The sequence below is a fragment of the Dermacentor albipictus genome, chromosome 3, assembly GCF_038994185.2.
Source record: "Dermacentor albipictus isolate Rhodes 1998 colony chromosome 3, USDA_Dalb.pri_finalv2, whole genome shotgun sequence".
Classification (NCBI taxonomy): Eukaryota; Metazoa; Arthropoda; class Arachnida; order Ixodida; family Ixodidae; genus Dermacentor; species Dermacentor albipictus.
The window spans coordinates 182,292,276-182,308,745 of record NC_091823.1 but is presented as its reverse complement, the minus strand read 5'-3'; the positions used below and the strand labels follow the sequence as shown (position 1 = coordinate 182,308,745).

The 16,470-nt window shown below is 48.3% G+C and overlaps 1 protein-coding gene across 1 annotated transcript in view; it reads right to left on the bottom strand.

Annotated features, from left to right (window-relative positions):
* Positions 1-16,470, bottom strand: part of LOC135918083 (DNA mismatch repair protein Msh6-like) — a 564,077-nt gene that overhangs the window by 273,592 nt on the left and 274,015 nt on the right. The window contains exon 13 of the mRNA XM_065451744.2: positions 10,616-10,675. Coding sequence (XP_065307816.2) covers positions 10,616-10,675 — 60 coding nt within the window. The remainder of the gene's footprint in view (positions 1-10,615; positions 10,676-16,470) is intronic.

The following is a 16,470-nucleotide window of genomic DNA, read 5'->3' as shown; positions in this document are numbered from 1 at the left end:
TGCGCGTGATAGACAATCGGCATAGGAGTGTTTTCGTCCGGACTTGTAGGTTACAGTGATGTCGTATTCTTGTAGTCTGAGGCGCCACCGTGCCAGTCGTCCTGAAGGATCCTTTATATTCGCTAGCCAACACAACGCGTGATGGTCACTGACGACTTTGAATGGCTTGCCATAAAGATAAGGGTGAAATTTAGCTGTAGCCCAAACGATGGCGAGGCATTCCTTTTCGGTCGTAGAATAGTTGCCTTCCGCTTTTGACAGTGACCGGCTAGCGTAAGCTATCACCTGTTTGACTCCGTTTCTCCTCTGGACTAGAATGGCACCGAGGCCTAGGCTACTGGCGTCAGTAAGTATTTCTGTATCAGCGTACTCGTCGAAGTGCGCAAGCACCGCCGGCGACTGCATGCGTCGTTTGAGTTCTTCAAATGCGTCGGCCTGCGGCGTTTCCCACATGAACTCAACATCACATTTAGTTAGACGTGTCAACGGCTCAGCGATGCGTGAAAAGTCCTTGACGAAGCGCCTGTAGTAGGCACACATGCCAAGGAATCTACGCACTGCCTTCTTGTTGATGGGTTGTGGGAACTGCGCGATGGCAGCTGTCTTTTGCGGGTCTGGGCGGACACCAGATTTGCTGATTACATGGCCTAGGAACAGAAGCTCATCGTAAGCAAAGCGGCATTTTTCCGGCTTCAGAGTGAGCCCTGATGACTTGATGGCGTCTAGTACTGTCGCAAGCCGCCTCAGGTGATCGTCGAAATTTCTGGCGAAGACAACGACGTCATCCAAGTAAACGAGACAGGTCTGCCACTTCAATCCTGCTAAAACCGTGTCCATCACGTGCTGGAACGTTGCAGGCACCGAGCACAGTCCGAATGGCATAATTGAACTCGTAGAGGCCGTCTGGGGTGATGAAGGCCGTCTTCTCGCGATCTCTTTCGTCGACTTCTATTTGCCAATAGCCAGACTTGAGGTCCATTGACGAGAAGGATTTAGCGTTGCAGAGCCGATCCAATGCGTCGTCTATCCGTGGGAGGGGGTATACGACCTTCTTCGTGATCTTGTTCAGACGACGATAATCGACGCAGAAACGTAGGGTTCCGTCCTTTTTCTTCACCAGGACAACAGGGGATGCCCACGGGCTTTTCGACAGCTGGATGATGTCGTCGTGCAGCATTTCGTCGACTTGTTCTCTTATAGCTTCGCGTTCTCACGGCGAAACTCGGTAAGGGCTCTGGCGGAGAGGTCGAGCACAGTCTTCGGTTATTATGCGATGCTTGGCGACTGGTGTTTGTCGAATCCTCGATGACGTCGAAAAGCAGCCTTTGTATCGTTGGAGCAGACTTCTGAGCTGCTGTTGCTTAATCACGGGGAGACTTGGATTAATGTCGTAGTCTGGTTCGGGAACCAAGGTCGTCGGGGTAGATGCGGTGGAATCCGAGAGGACAAACGCATTACTGGTTTCCAGAATTTCCTCGATGTACGCGATCGTCGTGCCCTTATTGATGTGCTTGAACTCTCGGCTGAAGTTTGTCAGCAACACTTCAGTTTTCCCTCCATGCAGTCGAGCGATCCCTCTTGCGACGCAAATTTCACGTTCTAGCAGTAGACGGTAGTCGCCTTCGATGACGCCTTCTACGACAGCGGGTGTTTCGGTGCCGACCGAAATAACAATGCTAGAGCGAGGCGGGATGCTCACTTGATCTTCGAGAACATTCAAGGCGTGGTGACTACGAAAGCTCTCCGGCAGTATCGCTTGATCTTCCGACAGCGTTATCGATTTCGACTTCAGGTCTATGATTGCGCCGTGTTGGTTCAGGAAGTCCATGCCGAGAATGACGTCTCGTGAACACTGTTCGAGGATAACGAAGGTGGCAGGGTAAGTCCGGTCATGAACGGTTATTCTTGCCGTGCAGATTCCAGTCGGCGTAATGAGGTGTCCTCTAGCAGTCCGAATTTGAGGGCCCTCCCATGCAGTCTTAACCTTCTTCAACTGGGCGGCCATGTGTCCACTCATTACGGACTAATCGCCCCCTGTGTCGACTAAGGCAGTCACTGCGTGGCCGTCGAGATGTACGTCGAGGTCGGTGGTTCTTTGTCTGGCGTTGCAGTTCTGTCTTTGCGTCGAATCACGGCTGCGCCGCGTTGAACTGAAGCTGGAACGTCGCGTCGTCAAGCCGTCTTTCGTCGGTGTAGTCTTGGCTTCCCGACTTCGTCGGGACGGCGGCGTGTCGTCATTAGGTCGTCGGGATCGTTTCTTCGTCGTCTTCGGCGGCGGCGGAGGATCTTCGTCAGTTCAACGACCAGCAACCGCACCTCCATCAGTTGCCGCTTTTAGTTTTCCGGATATGGGCTCGCTGACCGGCCCCGGGCTGGGCCAGTGTATGGTCGGCGCTGCGGCGACAGGTAGCGGCCTGGCGATGGCGAACACGATGGTCGTCGAGTGCTCCACTGAGTAGCGGCAAGGTAGTCGGCGATATCGTGAGGGCGTTCATTTTGCTGCGGGCGCAGAGCGTTGACGGCGAATCCTCGCAGTCCCATCTCCCGGTATGGGCATCGGCGGTACACATGGCCGGCTTCTCCGCAGTGATAGCAGAGTGGGCGGTGGTTGGGGGCTCGCCAAATGTCCGTCTTCCTCCCGTAAGTGCGCTGGGCGACGGGTGGGCGTGTTGGCGGCGGCGGCGGCGGACGACGCGGAGGGGGACCTTGACGGCGTAGGTCATCGCTTCGGGCTGGGGTTGCGGTAATTGGGGTTGCACCTCCGGAACTCCAAGCGACCGCTGAACCTCATCTTTGACGATGTCAGCGATCGAGGCCACTTGAGGCTGCGACGACGGGAAGATCTTCTGAAGCTCCTCTCCTACGACTGCCCTGATAGCCTCGCGCAGGTCGTTGGAGGCCAGTGACTGAAGTCCGGCATAGTTTGTAGAGTTGGTGCGGCGGTCGATTGCTGGTTTCGCATCTCGAGTGTCTTCTCAATGCTAGTGGCCTCGCGAAGAAACTCGTCGACGGTCTTCGGTGGGTTTCATACCATACCAGCGAAAAGTTCCTCCTTTGCACCACGCATTAGTAGCCGGACTTTCTTTTCCTCCGACATTTCCGGGTCGGCGTGGCGGAATAGGCGGCTCATTTCTTCTGTAAAAATCGCGGTGGTCTCGTTAGGCAGCTGCACTCGGGTTTTTAGTAGTGCTTGGGCTCGTTCTCGGCGTACGACGCTTGTGAATGTGTGCAAGAAGCCGCTTCGGAAAAGGTCTCAGGTCGTTAAGGTGGCTTCTCTGTTCTCGAACCACGTCCTGGCAGCGTCTTCCAATGCGAAGAAGACATGTCACAGTTTGTCGTCGCTGTTCCACCTGTTAAATGCAGCGACCCTCTCGTACGCCTCGAGCCAGGTTTCCGGGTCCTCGAATGTTGAACCGCGGACGTGGGGGGCTCCCTGGGCTCCTGCAGCACGACGGGGGATGCTGGGGCTGTCATTGGGGTGGACTTGGTGGCAATCTTCCTGCTCGTCTCAGGTAGAAGTCCATGCTCTGGGGGAAGTCCTTGTAGTCGGCGGCTAGCACGCTGGTCTTGGGCGACGTTGGTTTTGTCCTCGGCCTTTGGGCTTGGATCGCGGCTTTGCGGGGGCGTTCGGTACATGAACGCTCAAGCACCTCCACCAGATGTCACGTGGTCGTGTCGTCAAAGAACACAGTAGCAATACTGTGAACGACAAAACAAACTTTTATTGGACGAACCTGTGCCCACAAAACAGGCTACACTTATAGCACAACGATAGCGGCGAACACGCTCAGCGATCGTCGAAAATCTGATCAGCGGGTCAAGCGAGTCGGCTTTTATACAGCAGTCATCGAATGTTCCAGACTAATCGTTGGGACCCGCATGCCTTCTACAATGTTCTACACCATTCACGTCAAGCGATGAAATCGGATAACACAAGGTTCGTCGACAACAGACAGCGGATAGAAGCATCAATAACTTTCCAGAAAGTTCGGATACATGCAGGCGCGTCCCGCACTGTGCGATAACATTTGTTAGGCGGCTAAACGAGGTCGCCCGATAAAGATAAGTACACGTGTCAATATGATCACTTTTGCGCTCGGCACTGGAGGCATCGGCACCTACATGCAACAGCATGGGCTGGAGAAATGCTGCATGCGCTGTTGCTCTGCATCCGGTGCCGAGTTACGCAAAATCTCGGAAAAGTGATCGCACCTGCGAAAGCAATTGACCGAGAATACAGCGCTACGGCAGTGCTGCCACTGCTGGTCTACGCATGCGGTGCAATTTGTGCTGTCGGCAATGCGATTCTATATCCTCGAGCAAAGCTTACAAAGTAGGCTAAGTTTTTGACAGTAAAGTTTTCTTCTGCGATGGATTACTTATGCGGCTGTCTCTTTTTGCAAAAACAAGATTCGCGCAAAAGCGATTCTTTTTGCGTTCCCCACAGATTTCGTTATTGCGAGATTCAACTGTATCTCGACAACACAGGAATGACAGGCTGCAATCCCAACGAAGCCTCGGAGCAAAAGATATGCCAACAAAATAAGACCTGATGACAAGACACACCAGCTACAGAACAATGAGATGCAGCCGTAACGCGACGCCACAACCCAAACGCAATACAAGACTAAGAACTACCGGTCTTGACATGCTTCTCGACAACAACAACGCCGCCGCTCTAGCAGACACAGGAGCTGACAGACCGCCCTCATATCCGGACAGCTAAAGGAAACCTTATAACACCGACTGGAATTTGCACAGCAAGAGACAGAGTGCATGACCGAACTTACACTGCGACCATTGTTATCCTTGAAGAGTGCTGAAGTGAAGTAATTCTCGACATGGACTTTCTTAATCAACAAAACATAGTCACTGACCTAAAGTAGAAGTCAATGCCGTCTACTGACTGAGAAATACCGCCGGAGAGAACTTCCAGTCAGCATCCCGCCTCGCTCCATCATTGTCATTTTCATAGACACCGAAACACCCACAGATGTAGAAGGCATTATTGAGGGCGACTAACGCGTACTGCTCCGCCATGAAATTTGAGTCGCAAGAGAGATCACTCGACTGCACGGAGGAAATGCAAAAGTGATGTCCACAAACGTCCGCCAGGAGGTCAAGCACATTAACAAGGGCACGACGATTGCATACACTGAGGAAATTGTGGAAACCAGCAATGCGTTTATCCTCTCGGATTCTGTTGGATCTGTCTTGGAAGTCAACGTCCAGGAACCAGTCTTCAACCTAAATTCAAGTCTTCCCGTGAGTAAGCAGCAAACGCTTAAAAGTCTGCACCAACCATACAAAGACTGCTTTTCAACTTGATCGTATATTCAACAAACAGCTGCAAAACATCACATGATAACCAAAGAGTGTCCTCGACCACTCCACCAAAGCCTTTACTGAGTTTCGATGCGAAAATGTGAAGCTATAAGGCAACAAGTCGAAGAAATGCTGCTTAACGACATCAACCAGCTGTCAAGAAGCCTGTGGGAACCTCCTGTAGTCTTGGTGAAGAAAAAGACAGAACCCTTCATTCCTGCGTCGATTATCGTCGACTGAACAAGATGAAGTACTTTTAGCCCTCTCACGCATAGACGACACATTAGATCGGCTTTGCAATGCTAACTACTTCTCGCCAATGGATCTTAAGTCTGGCTACTGTCTGGCTAAGTCTGGCTAAATAGAAGTCAATGAGAGAGATCGCAAAAAAACTGCCTTCATCAAGCCGGACGGCTTCTACGAGTTCAAGGTCCGGCCAATTGGACTGTGCTCGGCCTCTGCAACGTTCCAGCGCATGATGGACACAATGTTAACAGGGTTGAAGTGGCAGACATGTCTCATCTACATCGACGACATCTTTGTCTTCACCAGGAATTTCAGCGATCACCTTAGGCAGCTTGGAACAGTACAAGAGACCATCAAGTCATCAGCGCCCACTCTGAAGCCAGAAAAGTGCCACTTTGATTACGATGAGCATCTGTTTTTGGGCCACGTCCTCAGCAAATCTAGTCTGCCATGATCCGCAGAATTCATCTGCGATCGCTAACTTCCCCCAGCCCATCGACAAGAAGGGAGTGCTCAGATTTCTTGGCTTGCGTGCCTAATTACAGGCGCTTTGTCAAGAACTTTTCACGTATCGCTGAGCCGATGACACACCTAACTACATCTGATGTCAAGTTCAAGTGGGAAATGCTGCAGGCTGACACAGTTCAAGAATTCAAACGCCGGGTGCAGTCGCCACCGGTACTTGAGCACTTCGACAAGGACACCGATACAGAAATCCACACTGATGCCAGTAGTCTAGGCCTTGGCGATATCCTAGTCCAGAGGAAAGACGGACTTGAAAGGGTGATCACTTACACTAGCTGATACCTGCTGAAAGCGGAAGCCAATTATTCTACGACGGGAAAAGAATGCCTTGCCATCCTTTGGGCTACCACAAAATTCCGTCCTTACGTATATAGCAGGCCCTTCAAAGCCGTAAGTGATCACCATGCCTTGTGTTGGCTGGCAAATTTAAAGGACCCTTCAGGACGCCTCACACGTTGGACTATCAGACGCCAGAAATTTGACATCACCGTCGTCTACAAATCCAGACGCAAGCACTCTGATTCCGACTGTCTATCACACAGCCCCATTGTCCCGCCATCGTAAAATGACAAAGACAACACCTTCCAAGGAGCAATAAGCACGGAAGACTTCGGTGAACAATGAGCAGATTTGGAGCTAAAAGGCATGTAGAATATTTGGAAGGCAACACCGACATTGTTCCTACGGCATTTAGGCGCGGGTTGTCCTCGTTTTATTTGCAAAACGACGTCCTCATAAAGAACTTCTAGCCAGTCTATGCAAACTACCTTCTCGTTGTGCCCGTAGCATTGCAGCCAGAAATCCTGCATGGCCTGCATGATGATCAGATAGCCAGGCACCTTCGATTTTCCCGTAGGCTCGTAAGGATACAAGAGAGGTACTGTGGGCCGCGCCTGACCACCAACGTCACCCGTTACGTCAAGACATGCCTAGACTGTAAGCGACGCAAGACACCACCGACAAGGCCAGCGGGACTACTGCAGCCGATTGAGCCTCCTTGCCGACCATTTCAGCAGAGTCGGATGGCCTTGCTGTGACCCTTTCCGTCGTCAACATCCAGAAATAAGTCGGTCGTCATGACGACGGACTACCTCACCCGCTTTGCTCAAACGAAAGCTCTGTCGAAAAGTAGTGCAGCCAAAGTGGCGAAATTCTTCGTCAAGAAAATCCGGCTTCAACACCCGCCCCAGAAGTAATGGCCAACCGAGAAACGGCCTTCACAGCAGAACTCTCCCAAGCCTTTCTACAAGATAGCCGCACAAGCCACAGGAAGACATCTGCCTACCACCCCAGCCGCAGACGAATGGTCTTAAGGAGCACCTGAACAAGACCATTGCCAACATGCTGGCGATGTATGTTGACACCAAACACAAAACCTGGGATGCCGTCCTGCCGTACATAACCTTTGCTTACAACACGGTGGTGCAAAAAACAACACAAATCACGCCGTTTAAGCTGGTTTATGGCAGGAACCTGACGACTCTCAATGCCATGCTGACCACACGTCATCGATGAAGAGAGTCTCGACATCGCCGCTTATCTGCAGCCACCGAAGAAGCCCAACAGCTTGCCCACCTGTGCATCAAGAATCGGCGGAGGAACGACAGCTGGTACTACAATCTCAGACGATGATACGATGTGGAGTACCAGCCCAGCGAACATGTTCTGGTTTGGACCCCAATACGCCGGCGAGGTCTTAATGATAAACATCTGTGACACTACTTCAGAGCCTAAAACATCATCCCATGAATTGATGCGCTGGACTATGAGGTCGCGCGAGATAGCATGTCGCTATGACAGCGGTGCCACTAAAAAAAAATTAAATTATGGGGTTTTACGTGCCAAAACCACTTTCTGATTATGACGTACGCCGTAGTGGAGGGCTCCGGAAATTTCGACCACCTGGGGTTCTTTAACGTGCACCTAAAACTAAGCACACGGGTGTTTTCGCATTTCGCCCCCATCGAAATGCGGCCGCCGTGGCCGGGATTCGATCCCGTGGCCTCGTGCTCAGCAGCCCAACACCATAGCCACTGAGCAACCACGGCGGGTGTGCGGTGCCACTCAGAACTCCGAAATATTCCATGCTGTGTGTTAAGCTGTTGTACCAACGCTAACAAACTTTGGGACTCTGCTCCATTGCTACTTTTTCTTTGCTAAGCATGCTTTTGTTTTTTCGCTCTCCTGTTATGTTTGTAGCATCGGGATGATGCTTTTTAAGAGGAGGGAATTGGCACATGTACTTGTTTATCTTTCTCGGGTGAATTCTCTTTCAGCGGCTAACAAAGGCTAAATATTATCGCTCAGCACTGGACGTGCCTGCATGTATCGGAAGTTTCTCGAATGTTATTGATGGTTCTATCCGTTGTCTGTTGTCACCGAACCTGGTGTAATCTTATCACATGCACAACGCGAAATCTATATCCCTTTCTGGAAGACACGGGGTCACCAGCTGTTACAGTAAAACCTCGTTAAACCGTAGCTGCTTAAACAGTAGTTTCATTTTAAAAGTAGTAAGGTCAAATCCCCGACTCAATGGCCATTGAAGTGTGTGGCATCTGGAATGCGAAGAAGTTGCTCGGCAGCACTGCTGCGACCACGAAGAGATGTCGGCTACGAGGTTCGACTTTTCGCCATCGTTGCCTCTGTTGTTGTCTAAGTTTTGACTAGCGACAGTGACGAGGATGACACGGAAAGCGATAGCAAGGGTGATTCAGGCCCGACGGGGGTAGAAGCTTAAGTTACGTCAGCCTCACAAATGCAACTGTCGTGACGAGAACAGCACCTCTCAATGAAAAAGGCACCCCGTCACTTCTGCAGCACTACCGTGCCTGTGTACAGGGAATGTGTAACGCCAACGAGGAATATGCCATGTGAGCATTTCTCGAGAAGAGGAAGCTGGCTGAAAAGCTAGCTCGCAACTTCAGTAAGCTTGAGGCCGCAGTCGTCACTGCTAGGCCACTGCGGCATCAAATGAAAATAACACTTTTGTCGTGCAAAGTGAATAAATACTGCATGTTTTCTTCCCCTTTCATTGCACTCTCTCCGAGTTCCGTTTTGGCAAGTAAGTGGACGATCTCGTGCTATTTCATTTAAGCACTACTACTGTTTAGTATGTACTTTTTCTGAGCTCCGGCCAACTACGGTTAGCATGGTTTCACTGTATTCTGGAACCTCCGATGACTGATGTATGAAAGCGAACACGCCTGCCCCGCAGAAGTGATTCCCACTATCGCTGACTGTGTTTGCCGCTATCATTGCGCTTTGAGTGTAGCGTGCTTTTGTGGGCACAGGTTCGCCATATAAAAAGATAGTTTCGTCATTCGCAGTTTCGTAACTGTTTTTTTAATCATCACTACGACATGACAATATTGGTTGCAGTAGTTCCTTCAGAAAAAATAAATTTTAAAAATCTGGCGTAACCTACAATAAACACTTATTTTCCCCACGGTAGGGAAAGGGTTTACACTTCTGCCACGATGCAATGCGCCATGCGAGGCAATGATAATGCTCAACCCTTGCAGGAGTTACGAACAATGACACACAGCAACGCCTCAACCAAACATGTCTCCCTGTGTGTTCTGTGGACTATGCAGACAAACAGCAGTGGTGCACGTAAGGTAACGCTTAACATCAACTCGCCACTCTCGTATTGGACCAAACACTCAAGAAATTACACATTCGGCACCAACGTCGCTAATTATTGTCAATCAAAGCAAACAGCACACAAAGCTTCCCTTATATCTATTCCGCCAATACGTGCGATCGTTCTTTTTTCTCAGGATGAATATTCGTATCTTATTGCACTTTAATTAGCTAGTGCTATTATTAGATCATGCAGACAAGCATGTACTCGTACCCTGTGTAAATAGTTGTGTATACAGCGTAGAATGCCTAAATTGCCATTTTATTCTATCTTGAAAAGTAGCATGTACTTGTATTTGGTGTATACATTATGTAGTATAAATTTTCTACGTGTAAAGTGCAAAACTGATGTTAGACATGTATAGCTTGATCCTTAACATAATGAGCATTCTTTGTATATGTGCATATATATACATATAGTGCCCATTTGCTATGTCTCAGTAGAGACTATTAGTATTGTAGGTAAATAAATAAATAAATAAATAAATAACTTCTTTTAATTTGAGGGTGCCATCTGATGACGGCTATGGGCCCAAAGCATGTTCAGCCATGGCACCTGATTTACAGTGCTGCGCGATGCAATAGGCTGATCTTGGATGCCTTGAGCCATGGCGCTACACTGCTGGCACTAACAACCATGCTATTATGACTCAACATTGTTGCAATTTATTTACATGTGATTACTGACAAGATACTATCCACTCAGAATGCTCTGGGGACTTGTGAAATTATTTTTACAGCTGAAACTAATACCTCAACTTAACAAAATTCACAATTTAATGAAATTTTTACTACAAGTAAAACTGCATTATACTCTAAGTACAAGGCGCTTCTTTCCGGTTTCCAAAACATAAGGAAAAGTGAAAATACTCACGTGAAACTTGCCTACAGAGGTGTCAACAAAGCAGATGCCAAAGTCCATGCTGTTTGATGCCTGCATGGATGCCAACAAAGACTGCGCTTACCAATCAACATTTGGACTGCATCCATTCAACCCTTGAATCTATAGCCACAGCAATGATACTAACAAGATTGAATCTACGAAGAAAAAAAAGCTCTACATTTAATCTACTACACTTACAGTAACATACTTTTCACCTTCCTTTAATCTTCTTGGACTGAATCCCTTTCTACATTAGCTATATTGTAAAACCTCCTTAATTCGAAGTCATCAGGACAGCAAGATATCTTTGAATAAACAGGTTTTCTAATTAACCGAACACACAAAAATATGCAACCCAGGCAAAAAATTTCACTGCAGGAATGCACTATCTTTATTCGGCAATCTTTGGATTACTTAAAGTAATCAGATATGCTGGTTTGCCACGTGCTCTATTTCGAGGCTCCAAGGGTCATGCTTTCTAGTTGGGCAAGTAGGTGCAGCAATTGAGAATTTCCACCGTGGCGCTCAACAAAACTGCGGATAACGTTTAGCAATGCGATAGCTTCCCCGAGAACGGGTGCTTCGGAGGGCGCGTTGGTGCGTCGTCATCGCTGTCTTCGCATATGGTCGCATCAGCGGTAGCTTCACTCTCCAAGTCTGAGTAGCACATTTGTTGACCATTTTCAAAGTTCAGATACTCGGCGAAGCCGACTGCACCAGATTTGCTATCCTCTGCACAAAGTGCATTGATGCGGTCGCAATACTCGGCTCCTTCATCAAATGCACATGAATAATCAGCACCAACACCAATGGTGCTTTTCCTCAAGAAGCCAGCGCGTTCAAAACACCACATGGTCAAAGTGGGTTCCACTTGCTTCCCTGCATACACAATAACACATATGGCCCCGAGGAGGTCGATGGAGTACTCCTTGCCGTTGCCTTAGCAAAGGAGCATGCACTTGAGCAGTTGGGTGGCGGCAAATCTTTCTCTTGTGGTGAATGACGCCTTGGTCCATTGGCTACGAAATCGATGTGGTGTTCGGAGGAAGGAATACCATCCTGATATCTTTCAGGTGTGGGATGTCACCATGCACCGGGCTGTTATCAACAACAAAGAGTACATCCCTGCCTGCAGCCATGAACTTTCAGTCAAGCTGCCGAATGTAACCTTCAAATGTTGCGCCTGTGACCAAGGCTTTCTTGTAGTGCCGGTAGATAAGCTCAGCCCTTGGCAGCAGCCGTGCATCTTTTAAAGCAGCAAGGCTTCCCACTCTTTCTAACTACGAGTAGCGGCAGCTTGTGTTTACCGCACATGTTCGTGCCGAACAGAACGGTAATTCTGTCCTTGCGCTGCTTTCAACTCTTGACCGCAGTGTCCTTCCCTGTGAATGTTTTCGTGGGCAGCATCTTGTAAAAAAAAAGCTGCCTTTTCAAGGTTGTACACATTGTCTGCACAGTATTTGCTAAGCAACAGAGCCAACGTGTGTTTCCTTCAGTCATCGACGGCGTTCTTGTTTGTGCTGCCGCTCTCGTCACAGAGGGCCACGAAGGTCAAATTATTGTGCTCTTTAAAACGGCTGTACCATCCACTGCTACACTTGAACTCTTTGTGCCCGAGTTGTACAGCCAAGTCGTTGGCATTCTCCCCCAGTAGCGTTCCATTGACGGGAAGGTGAGGTGCGTTTGCTTTCTGCAGCCAACGAAGCAAAGCTGATTCCATATCTTGGTACTTGGGAGCCCGTCGCAACGACCACTTCGAAGAATATGTCTTGCTGTAGCCCTCTAGTATCTTTGAGTTGTTCCTCAATATTGAGGACAACGTCGAGAGGGGCATGCTGTGCCTTTCAGTCAACTCGGGCTTGGAACACGTGTTCTAACCCGCTTCATGGATCAAGCAAAACTTCTGCTGCAGCGTTAAAGTCTTATACTTTGGCATCTTCGCTCACTGGCCCTTCTGCACAGTTCAGAAAAAAAAAAAAGAAAACACCATGCTAGCTGCAACACCCCTAACCACCGCACACAAAGAAACGGCGCAGACCGGTGTTGCGCACACCCACATCGCCACAGCTGCAGAGAGAGAATGAGCGAACGGCAGCCAGTGGCAGAAGCACGGAACACGTGCTGACGCTGCGACTGCGAGGAGCTTGTGAAGTAGGTAACAAGACCACGTGGAGGGGAAAAAAAAAAAAAAAAACGGTATGCTCGCTGCATTGCAGTTAAGCACGTCTTCTCCTCTGCAGGCGCACGTTTCGGCAGTGCGCGGGGTGTACCCTGGACTGATTTTTGTGCTAGCAGTACTGCAGTCAGGCACTTCGTCTATAAATAATCGCGATTGCTACATGGCGTCACCTCGCGGCTTGGAATGGCCATAGTTTCGTCGGGTTTACGGTGAAATGGGGATCAGGAATTGCTACATAGCAACCCAAATCTTGGAATTAACTGGGTTGTACTAGGCTGCCAGCTCAAATTATCCGCTCAAATTTACATTGGAAAATATGAGACCGCAGACAACCTTAGAATTATCCAGGATTTCGGATAAACCAAGTTCGAATTATCGAAGTTTTACTGCATTGTATAATAACTTCCCATCTAAGGCTCATAACTGACAAGAGACAAAGGGGCCCTTTATGCTGTCCTTTTAAGGTAAGCTGTCAAAAAGCTTTTAGTGCCATGGTGGCAACAGAGTGAGACCCCTTTTTACAACTAGAGTTCTCCACAGAATCATCACGACATGACGCACTAAATACCAAATGCCCAGATGTAATGAAATTATAAGCGAACATTGCGTGCAGCGGAGGTGTTGAGGTAGAACATCCGCCTCGCGTGCAAGAGGTCCGTGGTTCGAATGCCGGTGCCGCGCAATTTTCCACCGGATAAAAAGAAACAAAAATCCGCGTGTTGATAAAATTGCATAAACAGGCCTGTAGTGTGGCCTGATTTCGGTGACCAGAACCGGTAATGCACTCCCTCACCAGAGCAGGATTGGCCACCCTGGTGCAGTACTTGGCCACAACCTCCTATATGAAGACAACAATCAAACCCAGGCCCTCAGTCCCCAGCAGCTGCGAAGCAACTGACCACGGCGGCGGTCAGACCTGCGACGCAGCAGAGGGTGTTAAGAATCCCTGGCTCCGGACAGGCCACCATTGGAATATGAACATGGCAACGTTAACGCTAGAACGTTATCTAGTGAGGCGAGTCTAGCAGTGCTGTTGGAGGAATTAGAGGGCAGTAAATGGGATATAATAGGGCTCAGTGAAGTTAGGAGGCCAAAAGAAGCATATACAGTGCTGAAAAGCGGGCACGTCCTGTGCCACCGGGGCTTAGCGGAGACGAGAACAAGGAGTCGGATTCCTGATTAATAAGAATATAGCTGGTAACATACAGGAATTCCATAGCATTACCGAGAGGGTGGCAGGTCTTGTTGTGAAACTTAATAACAGGTACAAAATGAAAGTTGTACAGGTCTACACCCCTATATCCAGCCGTGATGACCAGGAAGTCGATAGCTTCTATGAAGACGTGGAATCAGTGATAAGTAAAGTCAAAACAAAATACACTATACTGATGGGTGACTTCAATGCCAGGGTAGGCAAGAAGCAGGCTGGAGACAAGGCAGTGGGGGAATATAGCACAGGCACTAGGAATAGCAGGGGAGAGTTATTAGTGGAGTTTGCGGAACAGAATAATATGCGGATAATGAATAGCTTCTTCTGCAAGCAGGATAGCTGAAAGTGGACATGGAGGAGCCTGAACGGCGAGACTAGAAATGAAATAGACTTCATACTCTGCGCTAACCCTGGCATCATACAAGATGTGGACATGCTCGGCAAGGTGCGCTGCAGTCACCACAGGATGGTAAGAACTCGAATTAGCCTAGACCTGAGGAGGAAACGGAAGAAACTGGTACATAAGAAGCCGATCAATGAGTTAGCGATAAGAGGGAAAATAGAAGAATTCCAGATCAAGCTACAGAACAGGTATTCGGCGTTAACTCAGGAAGAGGACCTTAGTGTTGAAGCAATGAACGACACTCTTGCGGGCATCATTAAGGAGTGTGCAATAGAAGTTGGTGGTAACTCCGTTAGACAGGATACCAGTAAGTTATCGCAGGTAATGAAACATCTGATCAAGAAACGCCAATGTATGAAAGCCTCTAACCCTACAGCTAGAATAGAACTAGGAGAACTTCCCAAGTTAATCAACAAGCGTAAAACAGCTGACATAAGAAAGTATAATATGGATAGAATTGAACATACTCTCAGGAACAGAGGAAGCCTAAAAATAGTAAAGAAGAAACAAGGAATAGGCAAAAATCAGATGTATGCATTAAGAGACAAAGCCGGCAATATCATTATTAATATGGATGAGATCGTTCAAGTGGCTGAGGAGTTCTATAGAGGTTTATACAGTACCAGTGGCACCCACAATGATAATGGAAGAGAGAATAGTCTAGAGGAATTTGAAATCCCACAAGTAACGCCGGCAGTAGTAAAGAAAGCCTTGGGAGCTATGCAAAGGGAGAAGGCCGCTGGGTAGGATCAGGTAACAGCAGATTTGTTGAAGGATGGTGGGCAGATTGTTCTAGAGAAAGTGGGCACCCTGTATAGGCAATGCCTCATGACCTCGAGCGTACCACAATCTTGGAAAAACGCTTACATAATCCTAATCCATGTGAAAGGGGACGCCAAAGACTTGAAAAATCATATACCGATCAGCTTACTGTCCTTTGCCTACAAAGTATTTATACTAAGGTAATTGCAAATAGAATCAGGAATACCTTAGACTTCGGTCAACCAAAGGACCAGGCAGGATTCCGTAAAGGCTACTCAACAATAGACCATATTCACACTATCAATTAGGTGATAGAGAAATGTGCGGAATATAACCAACCCTTATATATAGCTTTCATTGATTACGAGAAAGCGTTTGATTCAATCGAAACCTTAGCAGTCATGGAGGTATTACAGAATGGGGGTGCACATGAGCCGTACGTGAAAATACTGAAAGATATCTGTAGCAGCTCCACAGCCACCGTAGTCCTCCATAAAGAAAGCAACAAAATCCCAATAAAGAAAGGCGTCAAGCAGGGAGGTACGATCTCTCCAATGCTATTCACAGTGTGTTCACAGGAGGTATTCAGAGACCTGGATTGGGGAGGATTGGGGGGGATTAGGGATAAGAGTTAATGGAGAATACGTTAGTAACTTGCGATTCGCTGATGATATTGCCTTGCTTAGTAACTCAGGGGACCAACTGCAATGCATGCTCACTGACCTGAGAGGCAAAGCCGAAGGGTGGGTCTAAAAATTAATCTGCAGAAAACTAAAGTAATGTTTAACAGTCTCGTAGGGGAACAGCAGTTTACGACAGGTAGCGAGGTACTGGAAGTGGTAAGGGAATACATCTACTTAGGGAAGGTAGTGACTGCGGATCCGGATCATGAGACTGAAATAATCAGAAGAATAAGAATGGGCTGGGGTGTGTTTGGCAGGCATTCTCAGATCATGAACAGCAGGTTGCCATTATCCCTCAAGAGAAAAGTTTATAACAGCTGTGTCTTACCAGTACTCACGTACGGGGTAGAAACCTGGAGGCTTACGAAAAGGGTTCTGCTTAAATTGAGGACGACGCAACGAGCTATGGGAAGAAGAATGATAGGTGTAATGTTAAGGGATAAGAAAAGAGCAGATTGGGTGAGGAAACACACGCGAGTTATTGATATCTTAGTTGAAATCAAGAAAAAGAAATGGGCATGGGCAGGACATGTAATGAGGAGGGAAGATAAACAATGGTCACTAAAAGTTACAGAATGGATTCCAAGGGAAGGGAAGCGCAGCAGAGGA